The sequence below is a fragment of the Oreochromis aureus genome, linkage group 17 (assembly GCF_013358895.1).
Source record: "Oreochromis aureus strain Israel breed Guangdong linkage group 17, ZZ_aureus, whole genome shotgun sequence".
Lineage (NCBI taxonomy): Eukaryota > Metazoa > Chordata > Actinopteri > Cichliformes > Cichlidae > Oreochromis > Oreochromis aureus.
This window is the reverse complement of record NC_052958.1, coordinates 21,180,092-21,201,286: the sequence shown is the minus strand read 5'-3', so window position 1 is coordinate 21,201,286 and position 21,195 is coordinate 21,180,092. Positions and strand designations below refer to the sequence as shown.

At 41.0% G+C, this 21,195-nt stretch overlaps 1 protein-coding gene across 2 annotated transcripts in view; it reads right to left on the bottom strand.

Moving 5' to 3' along the window:
• Positions 1–7,341, bottom strand: part of trhde.2 (thyrotropin releasing hormone degrading enzyme, tandem duplicate 2) — a 222,734-nt gene extending 215,393 nt beyond the window's left edge. The window contains exons 1-2 of one of the 2 annotated variants that reach the window (XM_039600662.1): positions 7,280–7,341; positions 3,184–3,428 (exon numbers count right to left, since the gene is read on the bottom strand). In XM_039600662.1, the coding sequence (XP_039456596.1) occupies positions 3,184–3,428; positions 7,280–7,285 (251 nt within the window). In that variant the 5' untranslated portion in view covers positions 7,286–7,341. Of the gene's footprint in view, positions 1–3,183; positions 3,429–3,858; positions 3,915–7,279 lie in introns of those variants that run through there. The other variant, XM_039600661.1, reaches the window with a different exon arrangement.
• Positions 7,342–21,195: the final 13,854 nt, after the last annotated feature.

The following is a 21,195-nucleotide window of genomic DNA, read 5'->3' as shown; positions in this document are numbered from 1 at the left end:
TGTCTGGCTTTATATTTATTGCATTACATTTAGTATTGTCTTGCTCTCACACAGACTTTCTTTTTTGTGTGACGTTTAAGGAATCAGGTTAGTGCACAAAGTCGACTGTAACCGGGTTTCTGGCAGCTGGAGCATTAAGCTTTAACTAACAGGTTGCTGTGTTGTGATCGAGCTCTGCTAGTATGCCAGCTGCCGTATTGATTCAGAATTGATCCAAACAGCAGCTGCCAGCGAATAGTGGACCACGAGTGGTGAAAACACTGAAAGCAAGTCTGATTGGTGGTGGATTTTGGCTCAGCATGTGCTAAAAATACTAAAGAGTTCCTTCAGAGACTCTCTGGTCACTTCAGATGTCAAAAAGTTGGCATGTTAATCAGTTCATTGTGAACTGGATGAAAAACCAATTAAAACTGCAGTTTTATACCATTGTTCTATCAAAACATGGCAGAGAAAGTCAAAGAAGAAAACAAAGCTTCAACTGTTGGACGGTAAAGAGTGTGTTTCAAATTCTACTGATATTTTGTTATTTTGCAGTTTTTGCTGCCTAAAAGCTCTTAAATTAGGAAATGAGCACAATTTTCTAATGTATGAAAGCAATAAACTCTAAAATTATTTGTGTGTTTATGGATTTGTGTCATTTATATAACCATCACTTGAAGTGACATTAGCCAGCTTTTACTTTTTAATGTTACAATAAATGTCCAGATGGTTAATGGACTGTAACACTTATCCAGCTTATTCTCATGGACAGGTCAAGGACAGCACAGGAAATCAAAATATCAGTGAAGATTCGGAAATCTGAGCCACTGGTCCTCCTTCCATAGAAGTGAAGACAAATTTAGATTTCTGGATGTGAAAATCAATGTTATACATCCCTTTGCACAGATTCATGAATCCATGAATCCATAACTGTCCAGAAAATTTGAATTCCACGTCAGAGGGATGGGTTTAAAATGCCTTCGTGTTTGTGTGATCAAAGCACCGAACAGCAGCCGCTGTCCTGCTCTGCTCATCGATCTGTCAGAATCATTACTCTTAGACTCTGCTCGTGTTGTGTCACAATAGGGGATAGTTTCCTGTCTGCAAAACAGACAGCCATTCACAGCTGCCTGGATGGATCAAATAACAGCACCTCAATGAGTGCAGTAATGCATGTCATTACAACTCATTTCACAAATTTGGACTGACTTTCAATGAGCAATCAGTCGTCTTCAAACAGTTTTGGACTCGAGCGTCTCATTTGTGAAGATACTCTGGTTTAACTCATCGGGCTTATTTAGGCAACACTCACAGTCCAATGAGGCCGTCCACGTAAAATAATCAGCTTCTTCAGACAGGCATTTTAACCTGCAGCCTTCTTGTAAATCTGACCATATAGCAGGAAAAATAAAAGTACTAGTGGATGTACAAATCCAGATGTAGGATTTGCTTGACTTAGGCCACCAACACGTCCTCCACCTCTGATTCTGTTGCTCTTTACACTCAGTACTCATTTATATTCATCTTAAGTCAACAATAATCGACCTGTTCCACTAATAAAGCTTTAAAGAAGACATCCGTGTAGCCTTGGCAAATGTTGAGATTTTATCTTTTGTTTACAAAACACTTTTTAAAATTATTTTCACTGATCTAAATAATGATGGAGTTATTTTAAGTTTTCTTAATTCTAGTATAATTAATCAAGCATTTGGGTGCACTTTGAGGAGGGTACATTTGCTCGGAGATGAAAAAGGGCTTTGTTAAAGCAGCGCTATTATTTTGACTTTTGACTGCTTCTATTAGCTCTATTATTATAAGCAAACTTACTCATGGGAAAATAAATTAATAAATCGCCCTTGTAAAAACGATCGCCGATGGGCTCAGCCTATCGTCGATAGTCCATATATTTGTCCAATCGCCCCACCCTAGCGTGGATTCATAACGTCTGTGTGTATGCTTAGATTTGAATCTATAGCCATGCAGACCGGTGTCCTGCCTTTAATGGGTAAAGAGTCACCCCTGACTTCTGTCAGTGCAGCAAAGCTGACGCTCCTCCTTCTCTTTCCTTCAGACATTGGCTGAAGAGAGAACTTTAGCCTGAGTCACACAAGTTCATCGCTGATGTATTTTCAAAGTTAACATTGATGGGCTCATCTGACCTGCTGCTCCCACTGTCGTTCATCTCAAATGGCCAGATTGATGACCCTGCCTAAATGCTTGTTACACTGAGTCTTAATAAGTGATTTAAGCTCATGAAAATCCATGCGCTGAACTCTGAGGCATTCAGACACTCTAAGCAGCTTAATTTTAGCCAATGCAGTTCATTAAAATACACCCACATGTCTGAGACAGGTCTTCAGAATCAGGTCAGAGTGCCCCAGAATCATCACAGTTAGCCTCTTTGTCAGATATTCCTCCTTGAACAAGGCGATCATCCTAGATTTGCTTTATGTCCTCTTCATAAAATAATGTTGATCACTGTGTATTATGTTACCATTAGCAAGTCTAAATATATAATACAGAATAGAGAATTCATCATTTCCTATAATGACTCTCTTTATCACGCAGTTTTATCGTATTTAGGCAGCACTGGTCTATATGGCAGCGCTCTTGCTCGTGGAGCCAATCAGAATTGGGTAGTATTAAAGTGAGAAATGACTTAATTATGTCTCATCACTGGCTAAAGCTCTTCGCAGGCAGAGTCCTTATGTGGTAATGTCTTTACTCTGTCCAATCACAGCTGAGCTCAACGTTTTTCCAAACAATTAACCACAAGTTTGTGTTTTTCACAATAAGTGGAAAAGACATTTATAAAAACACACACACAAAACAGTGCACACACACACACACACACACACACACACAGATAGAGGCCACACATATTCGTGCATGAAATAATAAATGTATCAGCACACAGTCTGTTTCCCATCGGCACCATGGGGAAGAAATCTGATGTGGAAACTGCAGCAGGGGCTTATGGGAAATTCATAAGGAGTTTTATGTGTATGCGCGTGTGTGAGTGTGTGTGTGTGTGTTTGAGATAAGTGGAACACACACAAAGACATGCACACACAGGCGTATGGCATATGGTGTGTGAGAGTTAATCAATGTCGTGAATGTGAAGCTTTGACCTTTTCGAGCTGAACCACCTGCTGGTATAGGAAAAGTGTGTGTTTCCGTGTGTGTGTGTGTGTGTGTGTGTACCGTCTCTCTCTCTGCATTGTGTATGAGCTCCTGAAGAAGCCCAGCAGCTCGTCCTCGATGGCAGCATCAAAGCTCACGTTTAGCCGGTAAACCCTCATCGGCTTCATCTCGCGGTGCAGTGCCACCACGTACATCTGATTGGCTGGGAAGGGGAAGTGTCGGTGGATACGCATGACTCCACCCCCGGGCCTGTTGGAAGGACGACCTCCAACACCGCCCTCAGCAGTAACTGTCACCCGGTCCACCTGATGGATGGAAGAGAAAATAGGATAAAGACATCCACACACCAACTGTGTCTCCACAATAAGACTCATCTAAAAGTGCAGACCAGAAGAGTGAAATATATTTGGATATGCTATAATCAGATTTCCTGATTTTTATCATTAAATAAATAAAATCTTGGCAGCGATAATAGCAAATCACGCAGAAACGCAGTAATCATCAACAAATTGAGGTAAGGAGAAGCCTTCCAGCAAGGAAACATGAATGCGAACAGCACAGGATTTAAACATTTAAAAGCTTCAGGATATTTAAAATTCATTTTGATGAGTGACACTCGATGTTAACAGCAAATCTGCAAAGAAACTCTGCAGGGGTCGTTTAATAGGATGCACGGGTACACGCGTACTCGTGCATCCTAAACTCCTCAAACTCAGACACTCTACACTCACTCACATCCAGAGCATCTCTGAAAGCCGCTGACTTCCTGTTGCTGCTCATGTTTATGTCATTTCCCACCTGAAACATGACAGCAGTGGTTGATTTCTGAGGTGGGTTAAAGCAAACAGCAGCTGACTTCTTGTGATCCTACAGGTGAGTGCGTGGAAAATGTCTGACCTTTTCAGAAAGAAAGTGAGAAGCAGCTCTTCCAAAAGGTGGTGACTTTAAAATCAAGACTTTACCTGAAAGCAGTCTGCAAATACGTTACTCAGTGTTTAAAAGAGAGGAGGAAAAAGAAGATTAGTCGACTACGAAAAGGTAGAGCTGAGCAATAGAACGATAACGATATGTATTGCGAAATAACTTTTTCTCGCTAGAAAAATTAAACTATTGCAATAGGCCTCATCTCTCTTGTCCTCTTAAAAAACAAAAAAGAACAGCCAATCCAAATTAAGTAGCGCAGAGCCGAACCAATCACAGCCGCAGCGTCACGTCACGTGACTTGTTACGTACAGCACAAGTGCCAAGGCGCACATGTGTATTTGTTTTTGCAGCCGGGCTGCCCGGGTAATGAAGGAAATGAGTGTGCCGACTAGAGAAAAATCAACCGAGAGCGTGAGCGAAGGTTACCGAAGAAAAAACAGATGATGGTTCCAATGCTGGAGAGATTGTCGAACGGAAGGGCCACAGAAGTTCCGTAGTGTGAAGGTATTTCAGCTATTTCAAGTCTGACAAAAAACAGAGTAGCGCGCACTGTAAATTGTGCCGAAAGCAAGTCTGGAAATACAATAAAGCGGTGCATGCTCAATCTCTGACTGAAAGCGCTAATTCGTCATTCGGCTTTTGTCAGACTAAAGTAACTGTTAAAACTGTTTGAAAAGCTAAGCTATACAAAGGGGAGAGATTGAGAATTTCCTTTTAGTTCTCAGTTTATTTGGTATTTACAGAAGTTAGTCAATTTTGTTTGTTCTTCTGTAAAACAAACTAAGATTTATTTTTAGAATTAATATTTTGTTTCTAAGTGGAATTGACAATTTAGTAGTCTGTTTTGTTTGTTCTATTTTGAAACTTAAACGCTTTAGCGGCTGCCTTTTGTGTAGTTTGCAATATTTGCCTTTATTTATCTGAAACTGAAGTCTCATGTTCCTTAAGTACATCTGCCCTGTTGAACTTATTATGGGAAATAAATATTTTAATTAAAACAAGCTGCTGATTATTTCACATTTTACTTGTGAGCAACGGCACATTTAAATCTTGCAAATATAGTTATTTGGCTTATATCGTGATATATATCGTTATCGCCTGAAATGAAAAAAACATATCGTGATATGAAAAAATCTTATATCGCCCAGCTCTACCAAAAGGTAGAACATAGTTCAAACCTGAGCTCAGTCTAGTGGGTGAGGTTAAACACGGGCTATTTAGATATTATGTATGTAACTAACTGAATTTCCTGGAGGAACCTAAATGAGGGATTAATAAAGTTCTATCTATTTATCTATTTAAGAGCTAAATATAATGGTGAATTACATTCCTCCATAATCAAATTGCATTTTAAATGTTTCTAAAAGATGAGTCACCGTGTACACACATATTAGTTGATGATACAGTCACACTTCACCAGTGTTGGGAAGGTTACTTTTAAAATGTATTCCACTACAGATTACAGAATACATGCCCCAAAATGTATTTTGTAACGTATTCCGTTACGTTACTCAATGAGAGTAACATGTTTGAATATATTATCATGCTTTTTACAACTACATGAATGTACTATTGCTGTGTGATTTATTACTATTACTGAAGGTTACTCGCCATACCAATACCAACAAGATTTTTAAATCTTAATATAAAATGAGTAACAGTAGGGTGGACATTAGGTAAGGCTGCGGTTTTTGCAGCGATCTCATATAGAAAAACTATTCCACGCATATATAAAACAGGTCCGCGGCTCCGAACTGAATACCACCTTTTTAAACGGTAACTGTAACGGAATACAGTTACTCATATTTTGTATTTTAAATATGTAACGCCGGTACATGTATTCCGTTACTCCCCAACACTGCACTTCACAGTGTGCAAGAACCACAACACCACCAAAATTCCTGCAAACATGTGTAGTGAACTTGTGACAATGGGCAGCAGGTCTGTGACCAATTGAAGTCACTGCCATCTTTAAAGTGACCTTGGTGTGTCATGACAGCAACAACAGAGTCAGTCTGCTACCAGTGGGATCAAGTTAGCAGTTACATGCGATTCATTTGTAATAAACAAATCTGTTCTTACAAATCTGCACACACAGAAATTCTCATTAACTACTTGCAAAAGACACAGGTGCTTGGCAACAATAACAGGAATGCAACCAGCTAGCGACCATTTGACTTGGTCCCCTTGTTGCAAAGAGATCTGCTGGGTTGTGCTCATCAGTGCAGACTCAGTTTGATTGCAGGATGTTGGCAATCTGTCTGCATTTCTAAGTAAGAGAGCAATTATTTGCAAAACTTCAGTAATCTGTATGAGAGTGACTGCAAGCAATGCAAGTTAGAGGGGAACTGTTTGGAGACAGGTTGCCTCCCACTAGGTGACCTGGCCAAATTATTTTCCTCTCATTCTCAGGTAAACGAGAGGAAATTCATAGTTGACCTCAATAAACATTTTCCTGCTGGGTTTGTGTTCTCTTTTGACATTTTTACATTTTATGATTCGCACATGATGTTCTGATTGCACACTTGGAGGTCTGATTAAGAGTAAAACACGCCTCCTCGTTCATAAACCAGGATGCTGACAGGCAAACTAAGGGCATCAGAACCTGGAGGTAACATCACAGTGGTTTTGTCCATGTTTATTAGCACAGTCCAAATTTACACTTTATTATTCACTTTGCTGACTTTAGTACCAAAGTTATAGAAGAGAAGCCAAAAATCAACTTTATAGATATTCTGTAGTCCCTGCAAATAAATAAATAATGGCACAGTGAATTATTCCATTTAATTTATCCCCATTAGAGTAATTAAGTGTTGAGCGATGATCAAAACATTGCATACATCCAGTAAGTGTCACAGCAGGTGTTCAAACCGAGCTCTCTTGAGAGAAAGCGCCCTCTGCTGTTCAGGGAGATCAGCGCAGTCAGGCAGCAAACCCAAAACGGTTAACAACCACAGAAATGCATCAGCTTCAAGCATTTACAGTTTGTCAGGTGGCAGGTATTGCTCAGCAAACCCTGATTTACAGCCAGCTGTTGTTCCGAATGCTAGAGCTGTCGCCATGGTGACATGACAGGCATCATGTGTACAACAAAGGGTGTATCTGAGAGCAGCTTTGGAGAGAAAAAGTATCATCATCTGAGCATTTTCACCAAAGTAGTGAGGAAGGAGTGTTGAAAGAAAGAAAGCTCAGCAGATCTCAGAGTGTTTGTTCGCCTGCCAACTTTACCCACATTCATCCATATTTCATTGTGCCGCTCAGGAGTCAAACTGACCAGATGATGAAGAAACAGACAGTCGGCAGCTGTGGAGAATTAATACTGAAGGAAGAGGAGAGCACCTGTCTCATTAAAGGCCCTGCAAAGCCTCACAGGTGCTCTGACTTTTCCTGGCTGATTAGACCTGCGCTCAGGTTGACACTGAGTGGGGATTTACTGGTAATTAACTGAAATGTCACTAAACTCAGTGCACTAAAGATAATCATCCAGGCAAACATATAACTTAGAGGGATATGTTAGTCAAGAACTCTCTGTACACACCCACACAGTCCTGTGAAGAGGGCTAATCAGCCACAATAAGTGCAAACACTTCTGTGGGTGTACCGTGAGAGCATACTTAAAAATAATATCAAAAGGTCTGCAGATCTGCTGCTCGTGTTAATCAGTTTTTTGTGTGAAGCGATGCAAAAAAAAAAAGGAAGGCAAACTTGAATGTCAAGGAAATGCAAACTGTCTGAGCGTAAGCCAGAATTATGCATACCTCCCAGAGGAACAAGGAGAGTTTGGGGAAAAGGATTCTCTCGATGAGCAAACTGCTACTCACAGTTCCGCCGTCACTCACAGCAGCTAAATGTGACCAAGGTCCATTCATCAAATGCTGAATTTCACAAAGCCCTGATTTTCCCCAAGAACATCTGTCATGATTTGCAGTCTGTTCTAATGTGGTTCTAACTTTTTAACTAACATGGCACCTTTAAAAAAAACAACAACACCAACCAATTCTTACCTAAATACCTTAAATGTTTGTTTTCAGGTAGACTGAAGGTAAGACCAGAACTTATCCAAGTGGAACAGCCATCTTGCTGACTGTATTAGAATTCTCCTTCTGGGAATACTTGCCGCCTGACCTAATGACCCTGCATATTTATGTATTTATCCATGCATACTGGCTTGTTTGCATACATAATATAACACCATTCGTTGGTAAATGTGAACCCTAGCAATACGGCCACAAAGTGGAATGATTGGTAAATATCCCAAGTTGAAATAAACTCCACTCATCCTTTGGCATTTAACTTAATTGCCTTCTTATTGCTTCCTTATTTAGTGTTATACAAAGGCTCTTGGCTTTGAAATATACATGAGTATTTTTAAAAGCATGTGTTTTTTTATTGCTGGGTGAGGCCCACTTTTCAGACTATGTACAGTATATGGATATCATAAATCAAAATATGGAAATGCATTTTAAGAGGTCACACTATTTCACAGTCCACAGAAAGGCAGTGAGTCTCAATGAAGTGTGCAGTGAGCCAGAATGTATAAATCAATAGTAGGTATTGTTATGATTTTTGGAGATTTAAATACAAGTTTTTTAATCAAATAGTTTACCCAGCTTTTAAAAGGCTTAAAAATATTCTTTCTTGGTTTTACTTATGCAGGGGGGAGCTTGTAGGACTTAATAGAAGGAGGGCTTGTACTGTATGGCACTGCTAAACTAAGTAACACAGGTGGTTTATAGACGTTTGCTGAGGGAAATCAGTCACAAAGAGGATGCTGCACCAAAAACCTCCTTGTGATTGCTTTTGCTAATGGATTGCCAACACAAACAAACTAAGGACTACTGCAGCACTCTACTAATGACCAAAGCGAGAAGGGCTACAATGCAGCACAGTGTACCTCTTTGCAATCAATTTCACCCACCAATAGGAAGCATTCTCTTGTAACCACTTGCCTATTGGTTGGGGAATACATATTTTTCCCAAGCAACTGGTGATGACCAGGAGGTAACTGACCAGTCTCTAGGCCTGCGTGACTGTTTCCTTATCCGGTTCTGGACGACAGAGGCTTTAGCCTATCCCTGCTGCCATAAAGCAGGGTAAACCCTGGACAAGTCACCTGTCACCAAAGAGTGTGCATCCTTTTGTAGGCCAAAAGGTCCAAAATTGGTAACATGTGCTGTTTGGTGCCTAATTAAACAAACCAATAAAAACACAGGGAAATAGCAGGTAAAAACGAAATTTAAAAAATTCACAACTGGTGCACAAATAAAAGTTGTAATTCAAGTAATTTCTATTGGATAATATAGTTTGCATAAACATGTCTCATGTTAAATTTTAAAGGGTATGCATGTGGCTATGTCCTGAAGGCAGTTCATATTTTGGGGTTTACACAGGTCAAAGAACAGCTTCTGTTCCACCTCATTAAGTAACATGTGGGTCATTTAAATTTTTACTCTTTTTGTGCATTACTCAGTTGCACCTTTCTCTTGGTAATTTTACCCTGAAGTTATACTAAATTCCTTGTGTGGATCAAATAATTAATTAAAATGAATTCAATTAGTCATCATTATAAACATGGATGAGAAGCAGTGCATGATGGGAACACGCCCGCAGCAGCAGGAACAGTTTGGAACCTTTAGGTCGTTCCGCTGTCACACATCAGTGACCCTCAGCCAATCAAACACAGTGTGTGTGTGTGTGTGTGTGTGTGTGTGTGTGTGTGTGTGTGTGTGTGTGTGTGTGTGTGTGTGTGTCCTTTGATGAAAGAACTGATCAATACGAACAGAGCCTGCTGACACAGAGAGGAAACAGTGGAGATTAAAAAGATGTTTTTCAGGCTTTTCTGATGAGTCAGCTGACACAGCGGCACGCTCTGAGATGCCTTCAAAATGTTCTGCTCAAACAAATGTTGTTTAATTGTTTGTTTGTTGGTGCTGGGTTAGATTTCTCAGCTAAAAGAGAGTAACACTGAGCCTGGGGTGCATTTTATTTAGCTAATGTAGCTGCTCGCTTTCATCACGCTTGTATCTTCATTACGTCTCAGTTTCACTCGGTGCTCATGTGACAGAGAGATGCAAGGAGAGGAACTCTTTTTAACACGCATGCTGTCCTCCCTCACTGCAAAATCATTTTGAAGAGATGGCAACTAGTCATCAAAAAATATAGAAACTGACTGTCAAATATGTCAAAAAAATGGGTCAATGTACAGAATCTGTGGAGCCTCAGGAGTAGAACGAAGTTGGTGAGATGACTTTAAAACAGATTTCATTACCCCTCCATGATCTACGCCTGACTGGAGAGACCAGTGAGGTCTAAAAAGTCTCAGAGTGTTAATGACCCCTCTGACACTAAGCACGCCCCAAGATCGGACCACAAGGAAGCGCAGGAAGCTCACATTCTTATTAGGGAGGGCTTTCTGCTTCACACCAAGGGGCCTCAGCTAGAAGTGTTCCAATCATAGTTGGCCTTAAACTTAACCCTGAATTACTTAAACACGGCCCAATGAAAATATCAATATGTACTCTAAAAGAACATATACCCTGAAATATTTTACACTCCTACTTTATCATACTGTAAATATATTTTTTTCACAATAAAATCGGAACGGAATACAGACCCTTTACTAAAACTGAGCAAAGCTAAAAAGTAAAGCTTGGTCACTTCTTTTACCATCAGCATCATCCATTAATAAATCATCCTATTAACGCTGCCATACGATGAGAGATGGGCTACATATTGGACAGGTCACAGGGCTAACACACCCAACCAAACACCACTAACTGCATGTCTTTACACTGTAGGAGGAAACTGGAGTACTCACGCAGAGAACATGCAAACTCCACACAGACCACACACCCCAGCCAAATGATGGATTCAAACCCATTTGAACCCTGCTGTGAGGCAGCAGATTGAACCACTGTTCCACTGTGCAGCCCCCAACAGCAGACTGCAATCCAAAAGGCTGATTTGATATTTGACTGGCTGAGATTTTAACTTTTTAAACCTCCAAAAACTTTCAGGAGGAGTGAGTCACGTAGAAAGACTACGTCGTTCTACACAATCTAAACCATATTAAAAGAACACCGAAACATAGATATATTCTCAAATACAATGCACAGGGAACAGCATTGCCCAATGTCTACTTAGTCTTTATTAAAATGTATTTAAAGTATCATATTTAACATGTTAAAATGCATCAGGGCAGCAATGAACCCCAAAGGCATGATATTAGGGCTATATTTTAGACACATGCTAAACGAGCCTAGAGTCCTTCCAACCTTCCAGATCACACTCTTTACAGTTCTGTTACAACATTCCCATTTTCCTAAAGTCTAAGGCTATCATTAGGTTGATCCAACCGTAACCCTAAACAGGTCACAACCTCCTCTACATGTTGAGCTTGACATAACAAAGTGGATTCAGCTACAACCTATCACAGTTGTGAAAACCCCTGAGCTCATTTTCATTAAAGTTCACACAGCTGCCCTTCATCAAGATGTGTGCTGCCCTCAGTCAGCTTAAACACCAGATTAAAAGAAGACAACTAATTTTAGCTTCTACATTCCAACGCAAACTATTTTTACAGTTAACTGGTATAGTTGTGTATAAGTGATTGCATGTTATTTTCACATACTTCAAATACAAGTGCATTGTGCTAAACAACCAGTTTAGCAACCACGGTGTGTTGAAGTGGTTGTACTATTAACCACTTTAACACAACGTAAAGCCGTAACCTTCATTTCGTTTAACAATGACACACAGCGGGTGGTGTCTGTATGAACAGGAAAAAAAGCAATAAAATCAAATATATCAAATCCTGATATCAAATCTCTCCCAGCTTGAATGGGCATGATGTATCAGACTTTACTGACTACTGTACAGGCATTGCAATTCAAAGGGTGTTAAAAACTTCCCCGTGGGACATGCTTGTGTTTCTGCGCTCGGAGCTCTCGTCTCTTCATCTCCTCTGTGGTGCATTTAAGCGATTGGAACATCCAACGATTTCCAGGTCACAATCAGAGGATGTAGGAAGGAGGACTGGAGGAGGAATAAATTAGCCAAATGGAAGGCGCGCCTGCATGTTAATTTTACTTGACATGAAGTTAAATCATTGGCTGTCTGGAGGGACTGAAATCTGGATAAGAACTGACAGTGTTTGGCAAGTTGGGGAAAATGGTCAGCCGACATCTCCAGACCGAAAACCTTCACTGTGTTTTCTACTTTCCCAAATCTTGAATGCATTTTGTATTCAATTTCTTTGAATTTGTGAATTAAGCTCTCTTTTCAGGAGTATTTATCCCTCCCCTTGCTACCAGCTGTATCTATTTTTATTCACATTTGTGTTTTCTGGCCTTTCAACATCTTGACATTTTTTTCTTTTCATAATACATTAACTCTGAGGATACCTTAGGAGACCTGCCTGGCACCCGACAGCACCTCTTAATTCACAGTGTGCTCTGACACAAACACAAAAGGGGCTGTAGGGTTTTTAATTGGCCTCTGAACAAATTAGACAGATTTATCCTTCTCTCACATTAGCCGAGATGACCAGCCTGAAAAATCACGTTGCTCAGGCGTTTCTCTGAGGCTTTCTCTCACCACGCACTTGTCTCCGAAATTGGGCTGAAACAGCAACTTTGACGGTTAATTAGCCTCGTTAAAGAAACCTCCGAGGCCAAATCTGGAAATAAACATTCTTTGTTAGAGAGCGCCGGGATGCTTTCAGCACAGAGCAGACCACTGGATGCAAACAAGGAGCTTTGTTTGGAACATTATCAAAAGATCAAAACATCTCCATCAACAGGCAGCACGGCACCAATCTCTGTTTCATGATGTAGACTTTGTATGGAGCTTGATTCAACAGTAATTAGATCATGACTCACCGCTGACCATTCTCAATAACAATAACATGACTGCAAATAAGTTACTGCAAACAAGTTTAGTCCAACCATCATCCTATTTTATCTCAAACAAGTCAGCTCTCAGGAATCTCTGATTCTACTATTAGGATTGAAACAAAAAGATGTTACCTCTGATATCAACTCCCTTACATGCATTGTGGTCTTCTGTTAGAAGATTTCTATTTGGGGATGCAAAAAAAGATATTAATAACAATAAATAAATAAATAAAATCAACTTCTGGAGTAATGGGGTAAATTAGATCTCCTCAAAATATACCACCTGTTCTTAAACAGCTCCACTGGCTTCCAGTTCAGCTCCGTGTCAATTTCAAGATCCTGCTTCTTACTTTCAAAGCGCTTCATAACCTCACTCCCCCATATTTATCTGATCTTCTCCATAGATACTCACTCCCTTGTACACTCCACTCTTCCTCACCTCCTCTTCTTTCTATTCCACCTGGTCGCCTGACTTCTATGGGACTCAGAGCCTTTAGTTGTTCTGCACTGAGACTTTGGAATGCACTTCCACCTCGGGAACTCGGCTCCGCACTACAAACTCTCTCTCCACTTTTAATCACGCCTTAAAACCTATTTATTCAAAATTGCACAACCTTCATCATGATTCCATTTCAGTCTATTTTTACGTTGTTTATCTTTTATACTTGCTTTTATACTTTGATACTTGTTTTTTTATTATTTTTCATTGACTTTTGTACTAATGTAAGGTGACCTTGAGGGTCTTTAAAGGTGCCTATAAATAAAATGTATTTTTAATATTATTATTATTATTATTATTACTATTATCATTATTATTATTATTATTATTAATATTAATAATAATAACCTAATCTGGTATGGTTAATTCAATTCTGCCAAGCTGCCTACTATCTTAAATTTCATATAAGAACAGCAAATAGAAATTCAGAAATACTATATTAAATTGGGGCATTCGTGCTCCCAACGGGAGTAACCATTGTCATTTTAAAGGCTCAAAAGGCTTTTGCTGCACCACCTTCTCAAGAAAATTGTAAATCTCCAAGAGTTTAATCATGCCTGAAAGAAAAAGTACCCAATTTAAAACTGGCCAGGAATAGTGTTGCTGACATTTCAAGGAACCGGAGACTTCAGCTGCAGTAATGAGATGCAATACCAGTACTGATCTCCATTTTTTGCAGATTAGTAGACAAAAATAGCCGTAACCAACAGCAACCAATGCACAGCCAATATAGCTACTAATCTACCAGCATTGCCCATTTCATAAAGTTGAGTTTATTTAACTATTATTTAACTATAGTATGTCTGCTGTTTAAGATTTGTTGAGTCTGGACTACGATGTAGAGGTATTCACAGCCAAGACCTGATCCAGTACCAAAAATGTCCATTTGTTCCATTAAGCTTAATTGCGTCAATCAGGATCTTATTGTTACAGGTGTGGTTCTCAGGTTTGGGGTTCAGTCATACCTGAATGGATTCAAACTAATTTATGATTCAATATCTGTGTTTCGAGGTAAGAGGTACGTCGAAGTAATGTCCATCATATTATTTGTTATTGCCATGAACAGGCTGAGGGAAAAGTAAATTCCTTAGTTCCACAGTTGAAGGTGTAACATTTCAACTTCTTTCAGAGCACTGAAAGTCTAGAGTTGTGTAAGTAGCATTAAATGTCTCAAATGCAGTGCAGTGCAGAGAAAGGTTTAATTTTATAATCTGCTGTGCATTAGAAAAGGTTGTGAATAGGATAGCTATAGCGGTATTTTCACTCATGAAGTCAAAAATCAGGAGAAGTCGGTTGGTATCTGATCCAAAGTTGTTGTTTTTTTCACACAACACTCGAAATACTCAGGCTGGCTATGGCGAGAATACTGCTGGGGTAGAGCGTACAGGTAAACACTCTTGCTTTTGCTTCTTTGTAAATTCAGCAGACGGTTCGCTATTCTAACACAGGCTCAGTTTAACCTAGTGTTTGGGATCTGGCAGGCTAAAAATCCAAACTTGGACTTTTTTATTCTCACATGCAGCTCTGTCAAGTGAGCTGAGGAAAGCTCTGGGCTGTAATCATCAGTAAAAGCAGCTTATATTTGGTGTTTGGGTTCTTTGATACATCTAATTGGCTGCATTTTGGAACAGGTCTGATTATTTCGGGTCTGTGCCTAAGTAGATTTTGAACCAAAAACCTAAAAGAACCTAAGAACCTAAAATTTTGGACAGCCCCAAGCATGTTGGTCATTCAGTTTGTAAAACGTGACCTTACCTATGAGTCCTTGGGCTCTAGACTGCTACATGCTTGAATTTAAATTATCACTATCCTCACTGTGAGCAAAAATATCCTATCCAGATTTATCACAGAGCGCCAACATACCTCTAAGCGATCAGCGTGCAGCACAATGAAACGGGTGGCATTGATGCACTCCAGTTCAATGCTGACTTCTCCGGAGAAGGTGAAGTTGTCCATGTAGACGGCAAGCCGCAGGTCGTAGTGCCGAGGCCTCACCGAGCCCGGTAATCGTGAGTTTCTCCACGGCTGGACCACCTCTTCGTCCCCTTTCTCCCCCATCCTTTCCCCTCTGCCTCCATTCAACTTTGCAGACCCACCGGGGCCTCGGGAACTCGGCTCTCCAGTTGTTTCATCACGATCTCGTGCACCACAGGCCTCAAATTGGACGCTGAGCACCACAGCTACTGCTGTTACGATAATGAGGGTGAGTATGGAGAGGGCAAAGCCCAGCACCAGGCGCTTGTGCACCGTTATGTGGCGCTCAGTGGTTCGAGGCCGGACCACCACTGATTCTGCCCACTGATCCGAGAGGCCACGGCCGTTCCGCATGGCTCCCGGGCTGCTGTCGTTTAGTCCCATTTAGCTTGAAATTTCACTAGAACAGCAAAGAAATAATCTCAAAGTTCAGTGGCAGAAACAGATTCTGATTCAAAAAACTATTCATTTATGCACAGGTCAGATTCCAGCTTGTTTACAGTAAACTTGATGTGATTGAATGTGTTTTGATCGTCCCAAAGATTCCAGTCTTGATTCAGCCTGTCAGCCTATCAGTCTGTGCTGCTGAAACTCCAGGAGTTATATATCTGAAAAACTGAACTCTGACCTTGCTGCTGATGGACTGTTATGAACGTCCTTGAGTTCTGCCTAGATGTTAAAAATCAGCACTGCGGCACGTCTTACATTTCAGCCAACCAAACTGAAAAACCAGAAAAAATGAGATGGTCATGTGCGTTTTGGTTTTGCGGTGAACAGAAACAAAAAAATCAATGCTGCATGGCTCGATTTCAAGAGCAGTGAAGGCTGAGAAGGAGAAGGAGGAGGGGGACGGAGCGGAGGAGGTATGCCGTTGAGGATGTGGCTATACAGTGAGCGTATCATCCATAGACTGGAAATCAGCCGGGTAAGCTAAACACTTAACCACCACAAGGTATAAAACTGGGAACAAAGCCTTATGCTGTAAAAGCAACCTTATCTGGATTTCCTCTCAGATTGTAAATTAAAGTCACTTATGGATGATGGAAATCATCAGTTTGAACTTTAATAATGGTCACGTTACCAAGTCAAAAACCCTCAACCAAAGTCTGAATGAACACAAGGGGGTTAAAGCGGCAGGTAGTTTTCCCAAGGTACGAGTAAAGTTAATTTGCTCTGAGTTAAAGCTCTTACACATCCGCAATAAACCATAAATAAATCCCTTTCGGACTATTATGGGATTATCATAATGTTACAGTCGAAGATTATAATAACTTACAAGACATTAAGACGTGTTATAAGTCTCTTGGAGATTATTATGATTACATTTCAGGTTTGAAATCAAATGAAGAATTAATCAAATCAAAGTCACACCAGCATACTTTCACATCTTATTTTGAGTAAAATAAAGTTTTGAATTCGGATCTTTGTCAAGAAATACAGTTTTTTGTCTTTGTTTTTTTTATTACACACTCAAGATTAATTTGTAAAACACAGTTTTCGTAGGGCTTTGTCTCAAACCAGAATACTTCTGTAATCTTGTCTTGAAAGTTCAGTTTTGTAGTGACTTCCGTGTCACACAAACTTAAAGTTGCTGTTAAAAATTGAGGACGCACCTCCGTTTGACCCCTTTTCTAAGATGGATTTCAAATTAAAATTAGCTTTGCTGCTGATAAAGGTGCAGTTTAATAACGGTAATAACTCTCTCGCTGCGGTCTGTGTCTATAGCGCTCGCTTTCTCTCTCTCTCTTTTTCCTCTCCTGAGGGGGGTTAAGTGGATAATTTACGGCCAGCATGTGGGTTTATTTCACCGTGGAGGAGATAATTCACTCGGCTACTCCACGAGGTCTAAACGATCCCAGCTTTCCAGCTCATGAGCCTGACGGATGGAAGCTGGATTAAAACTGATTGATAACCCAGGATTGTATTGGTTACACGGATGCCGCTCGGTGGGGACAGAAATCCGGAGAAAGAGCTGAAAACCCCCTTTTTAAAATCCACCATCAATCAATCAATCAGTTCCTTCAGTGAAATCACTCAGATATTGATCGTGAAGTTGTCCAAACATTACAGGTTCATCGGTAAATATTATAAGAAGAAAAAACTCCTCTGGTCCCCCGGTAACTTCTCTTCTCTCGCCCCCGCTAGGAAGCGATGATCTCCGTGTCCGTTTTAAACGGCAGTCGGTCCCCGGGGTGGAAGGGAACCTCTCCGGGGGTGATCCGCTATTAGTCAGACTCACTTCAGTCCCGAGAAGGAACGCGCATTCTCTGCTACACGTCCCGTTTTCCTCGGTAACCCAGATGTGAACACCTGCCTTTTACCTGCGGGCTGTTTCTGTCCCCGGGGAGGGGGCTGAGGTTACCGTCGGTCAATAAACTAACCCTCAAGTCCACCCGGGACGGTCCCGGGATTCGTTACACTACCGTTAGAAATCCATTAAGTGCGTGTGATGTGGAAGAAATCCATCAGGGACATGACGGGAGTTCAGAGATAAACGCCAGGAAGCTGTTATTGATCCGCTGGCACATGTGGGGATCCCGTTAAACCGCCAGAGACCAGATCCAGCTCACACCGATGGGATTAAACACCGGACCCGTTAATAATAACAGTAATAACAATAACGGGCCGATCGTTTAAAGAAAAAGAAAAAAAAAATGGATAAAAAAACAAACACTCCGGAGGTCAGAGTCAGCACCGGGGACGGTGCACGGAACGATCCTGGAAAGCACCGTTAACAAATCCCACTCAGCACCAGGTCCTGCACACTCCAAAGTAGGATCGGACCGTGCCGGGTGGATTATCCCGCGTTAACGCCGGGCACAAGCCCCTCCGGTGCTCCTTTAATAAACCCTATCTTGCTCAACTTTTTCAGCCCACGGAGAACCGTTGCTCCTCTCTCTCTCTCCCGCAGATGAGGATGACGGTGATGATGATGGTGGTGGCGGCGGTGATGAAGCCTTCCTGTTTAGCATCCCTCCGTGCACTGAAGAAAGTGACGCGTGGTGATGGAGGTGAGGAAGAGTCTCGTGCCGCCCGTTCAGCAGTGAGTGCGTTTGCGGTGTGCGTTTCCACTTGAGCACGAGCTGCTGCTCAGACCGAGAGGCACGCGCTGACCGAGGGAGAGAGAGAGAGAGACCGAGAGGGAGGGAGGTGGGTGGGGGTCTCAGCGTGTGAAAGCTACACCTCCCCAGCGCTGTTCAAATCTATTCCGCTGTTTTCTCCTCTGCTAGCTCTGGACGACGAGAAACCAGACAGAAGAAAAATGACGATGAAGCAAAGTAAAGGCTCTCTGTGTGTCTCTCTTTGGTTGTACACTCATGCAGATTTATCTGGCTGTGAAGTAACTGAGCAGTGGGCACCGGGGCCTTTCCTGTGCAGATTTCTCCTTAAACGAATGTGTCTGCTGAGATTGGTTTTTCATTACAGTCTCTTTACTCACTTGCTCTTATCTGCACTTCTGCATTTCAGTTATTCCACTTTTAATGCCTGAAACTACATGTACACATACATAAGCTCTTTATAGCACAGTGGAAAAGAATTTCCAGACTCATTCTTCAGAGGAGACAATGCACACACACACAGACACACACACATACACATGTACAAAAATCGCACTTTTTCCATCTCTCACTGAGGGATTCAATGTGAAGCTGTAGACTCTGCAGCTGAACAGCTGGGCCAGATCTGGTACTGAAGAATCCCAGCACACAGGGCTAAAACAACTTTGTTGCTCCAATAAAGCTACATGTTCTTGGTTGGTGTTGTGTGCAGTGTAGGTCCAGGCCAAAATTCAGATCATATTATAAAGAAAGCAAACACGTCTTTGTTTTTTATTGGAACACCTGATGGTTGTGCTCAGTCAGCTGTGCAAATGTCTACTCCACACACACAGACTAGTATCCCCAGATGCCCTTTCTAAAAAAATATATGTCAACAAGAGAATTATGACATTTTCAGGCATCTACATGCACAGTTAGTTTCGTTTGTTGGTTTGGTGTATTTATTTAGATTAGGTGTCCCCCTGACCCTTTGCTCGCTGTTGATCAGGCTTCAGAGTGAAAGGTCAACATGGCAGTGTGAGACGGCCTCATTTCAAAGGTTTCTTATTCTTCTCACAAGCAGGAAGTGTTATTGTTTTGTGTGTTCAATTGACAGAAGAATAAAAACTTGGCACAAAAAGGAAGGAAATTTGTTTTTGGTTGATTATTTTTTCTGAGCAATACATCTTATTGCATAGCCTGTTTACTTCCCCTTAAACGGTGCCACATTTCTAAGGAGAAATTTGTGAGTTGAAAAACTTGCCAAATCTTCTCTGTCAATTTTCAAAGAGTTTATTCTGTGACCAACAGAAATGCTGATTGAAGAATGGAATACAGTCCCACAGCAGTGTGTGACCAAGCTGGTGACCAGCATGAGGAGGAGATACCAGGCTGTTGTGGCTGTGTATGATTTTTCCACATGCTATTGAGGCCTCTGTTTGCTAAATGAATAAACTGTTAAATTCCCAGTACCTCATGTTTCTTTAGACCTCAATCATCCAGTCAATTAAATGACACCAAACAAGAGACAATAGCAGAATAAAAAATTAGTTGACCAAACAGAAATTTTCTTACTTTTCATGCTGATTTTTCAAAACAATTCTTTTTTTTTTATTGCATAGTGGTGAGAGACAGGTGGAGGACATGCAGCAAAGAGCCATGGGTCGTACTCGAACATGGCCGCTGTGGCCATCCAGTATTTGGTCGCCTGCTCACTAAACTGGCACTTATGGATCGAATCTTACACAAAAACTGTGCTAGAATGTCTCTTTGTGGAGCTAATGATGTGGCTAATTTAATCACAACATGTTCTTTGGCATGTGTGCTTTCACGCACTGAGTTATGATATAAAAGAGCGAACAAGTGGTCAGCCCCATTGGCCAACCAGCAGGGTAACCGTTGTTAAATCTTAAAAATCCATCTACTTGCTCACCTGGAAATTGAGAAAAGCTCACATTGGCAGTGATTATGTTGCCTGTATTTGCTTGAAGTTGCAAAATTTTAATCCCCCTTTGTGGTCTCTGGTTGCCATGTTGTTGTGAATAGCTTCCAGTGTGTATGCACCTCAATCCTATCTAGCAGCATTAGCAGCATTATTCAGCCTGACTGACATGAGAATATGTAAAATGTCCAAGAAGACATCAAGACAATGTAAAACAAAGATCAACAAAATTAGCATTACAGCAAACACTCGATGTTGTATAACCATCGACAGACTGTCTTTTCCCAACACCCAGTCTTGATTGAAGAATCATTGTGCCAGTAGTGTCAGCATTACCTTGAACCTTTGATAGAATAAGTCTTCCTACCTCTTTCTAGAAGTAACTCTGGCTGCTCGTCATTACACTTAAATTCTTCCTGTTGTGCCACTTCTGGAGACTCGCCTAGAGTGTTTTACCTCAGAGCAGTAGAGAATTCTGGCTCGAGAGTTGATCTAGTCAAAGAATTGGACTTTAGGAGTTTTGAAGAAACTGGCCTGACAACTCAGCCTGTGAGAAGATTTGTGAATGTGCCTGTGGGACAGAACCAACCTGAGGCTATTTCTTAAAAGATTGAAGACTGGCCTGTGAGAAAAGAGAAATTTGAGTTATTAACAAGTGCAGTACTCTTATCTACTGTCCTTGTAAAATTTTTCATTATTTGCCTGTTAACCATTTCCTGTGTGTCTGCCTTTTGAGTCTTTTTGGAAAGCAAATCATAGCCCTGGGGAAGAAAATGAAACCAAGATGAACCTGTACCAGAA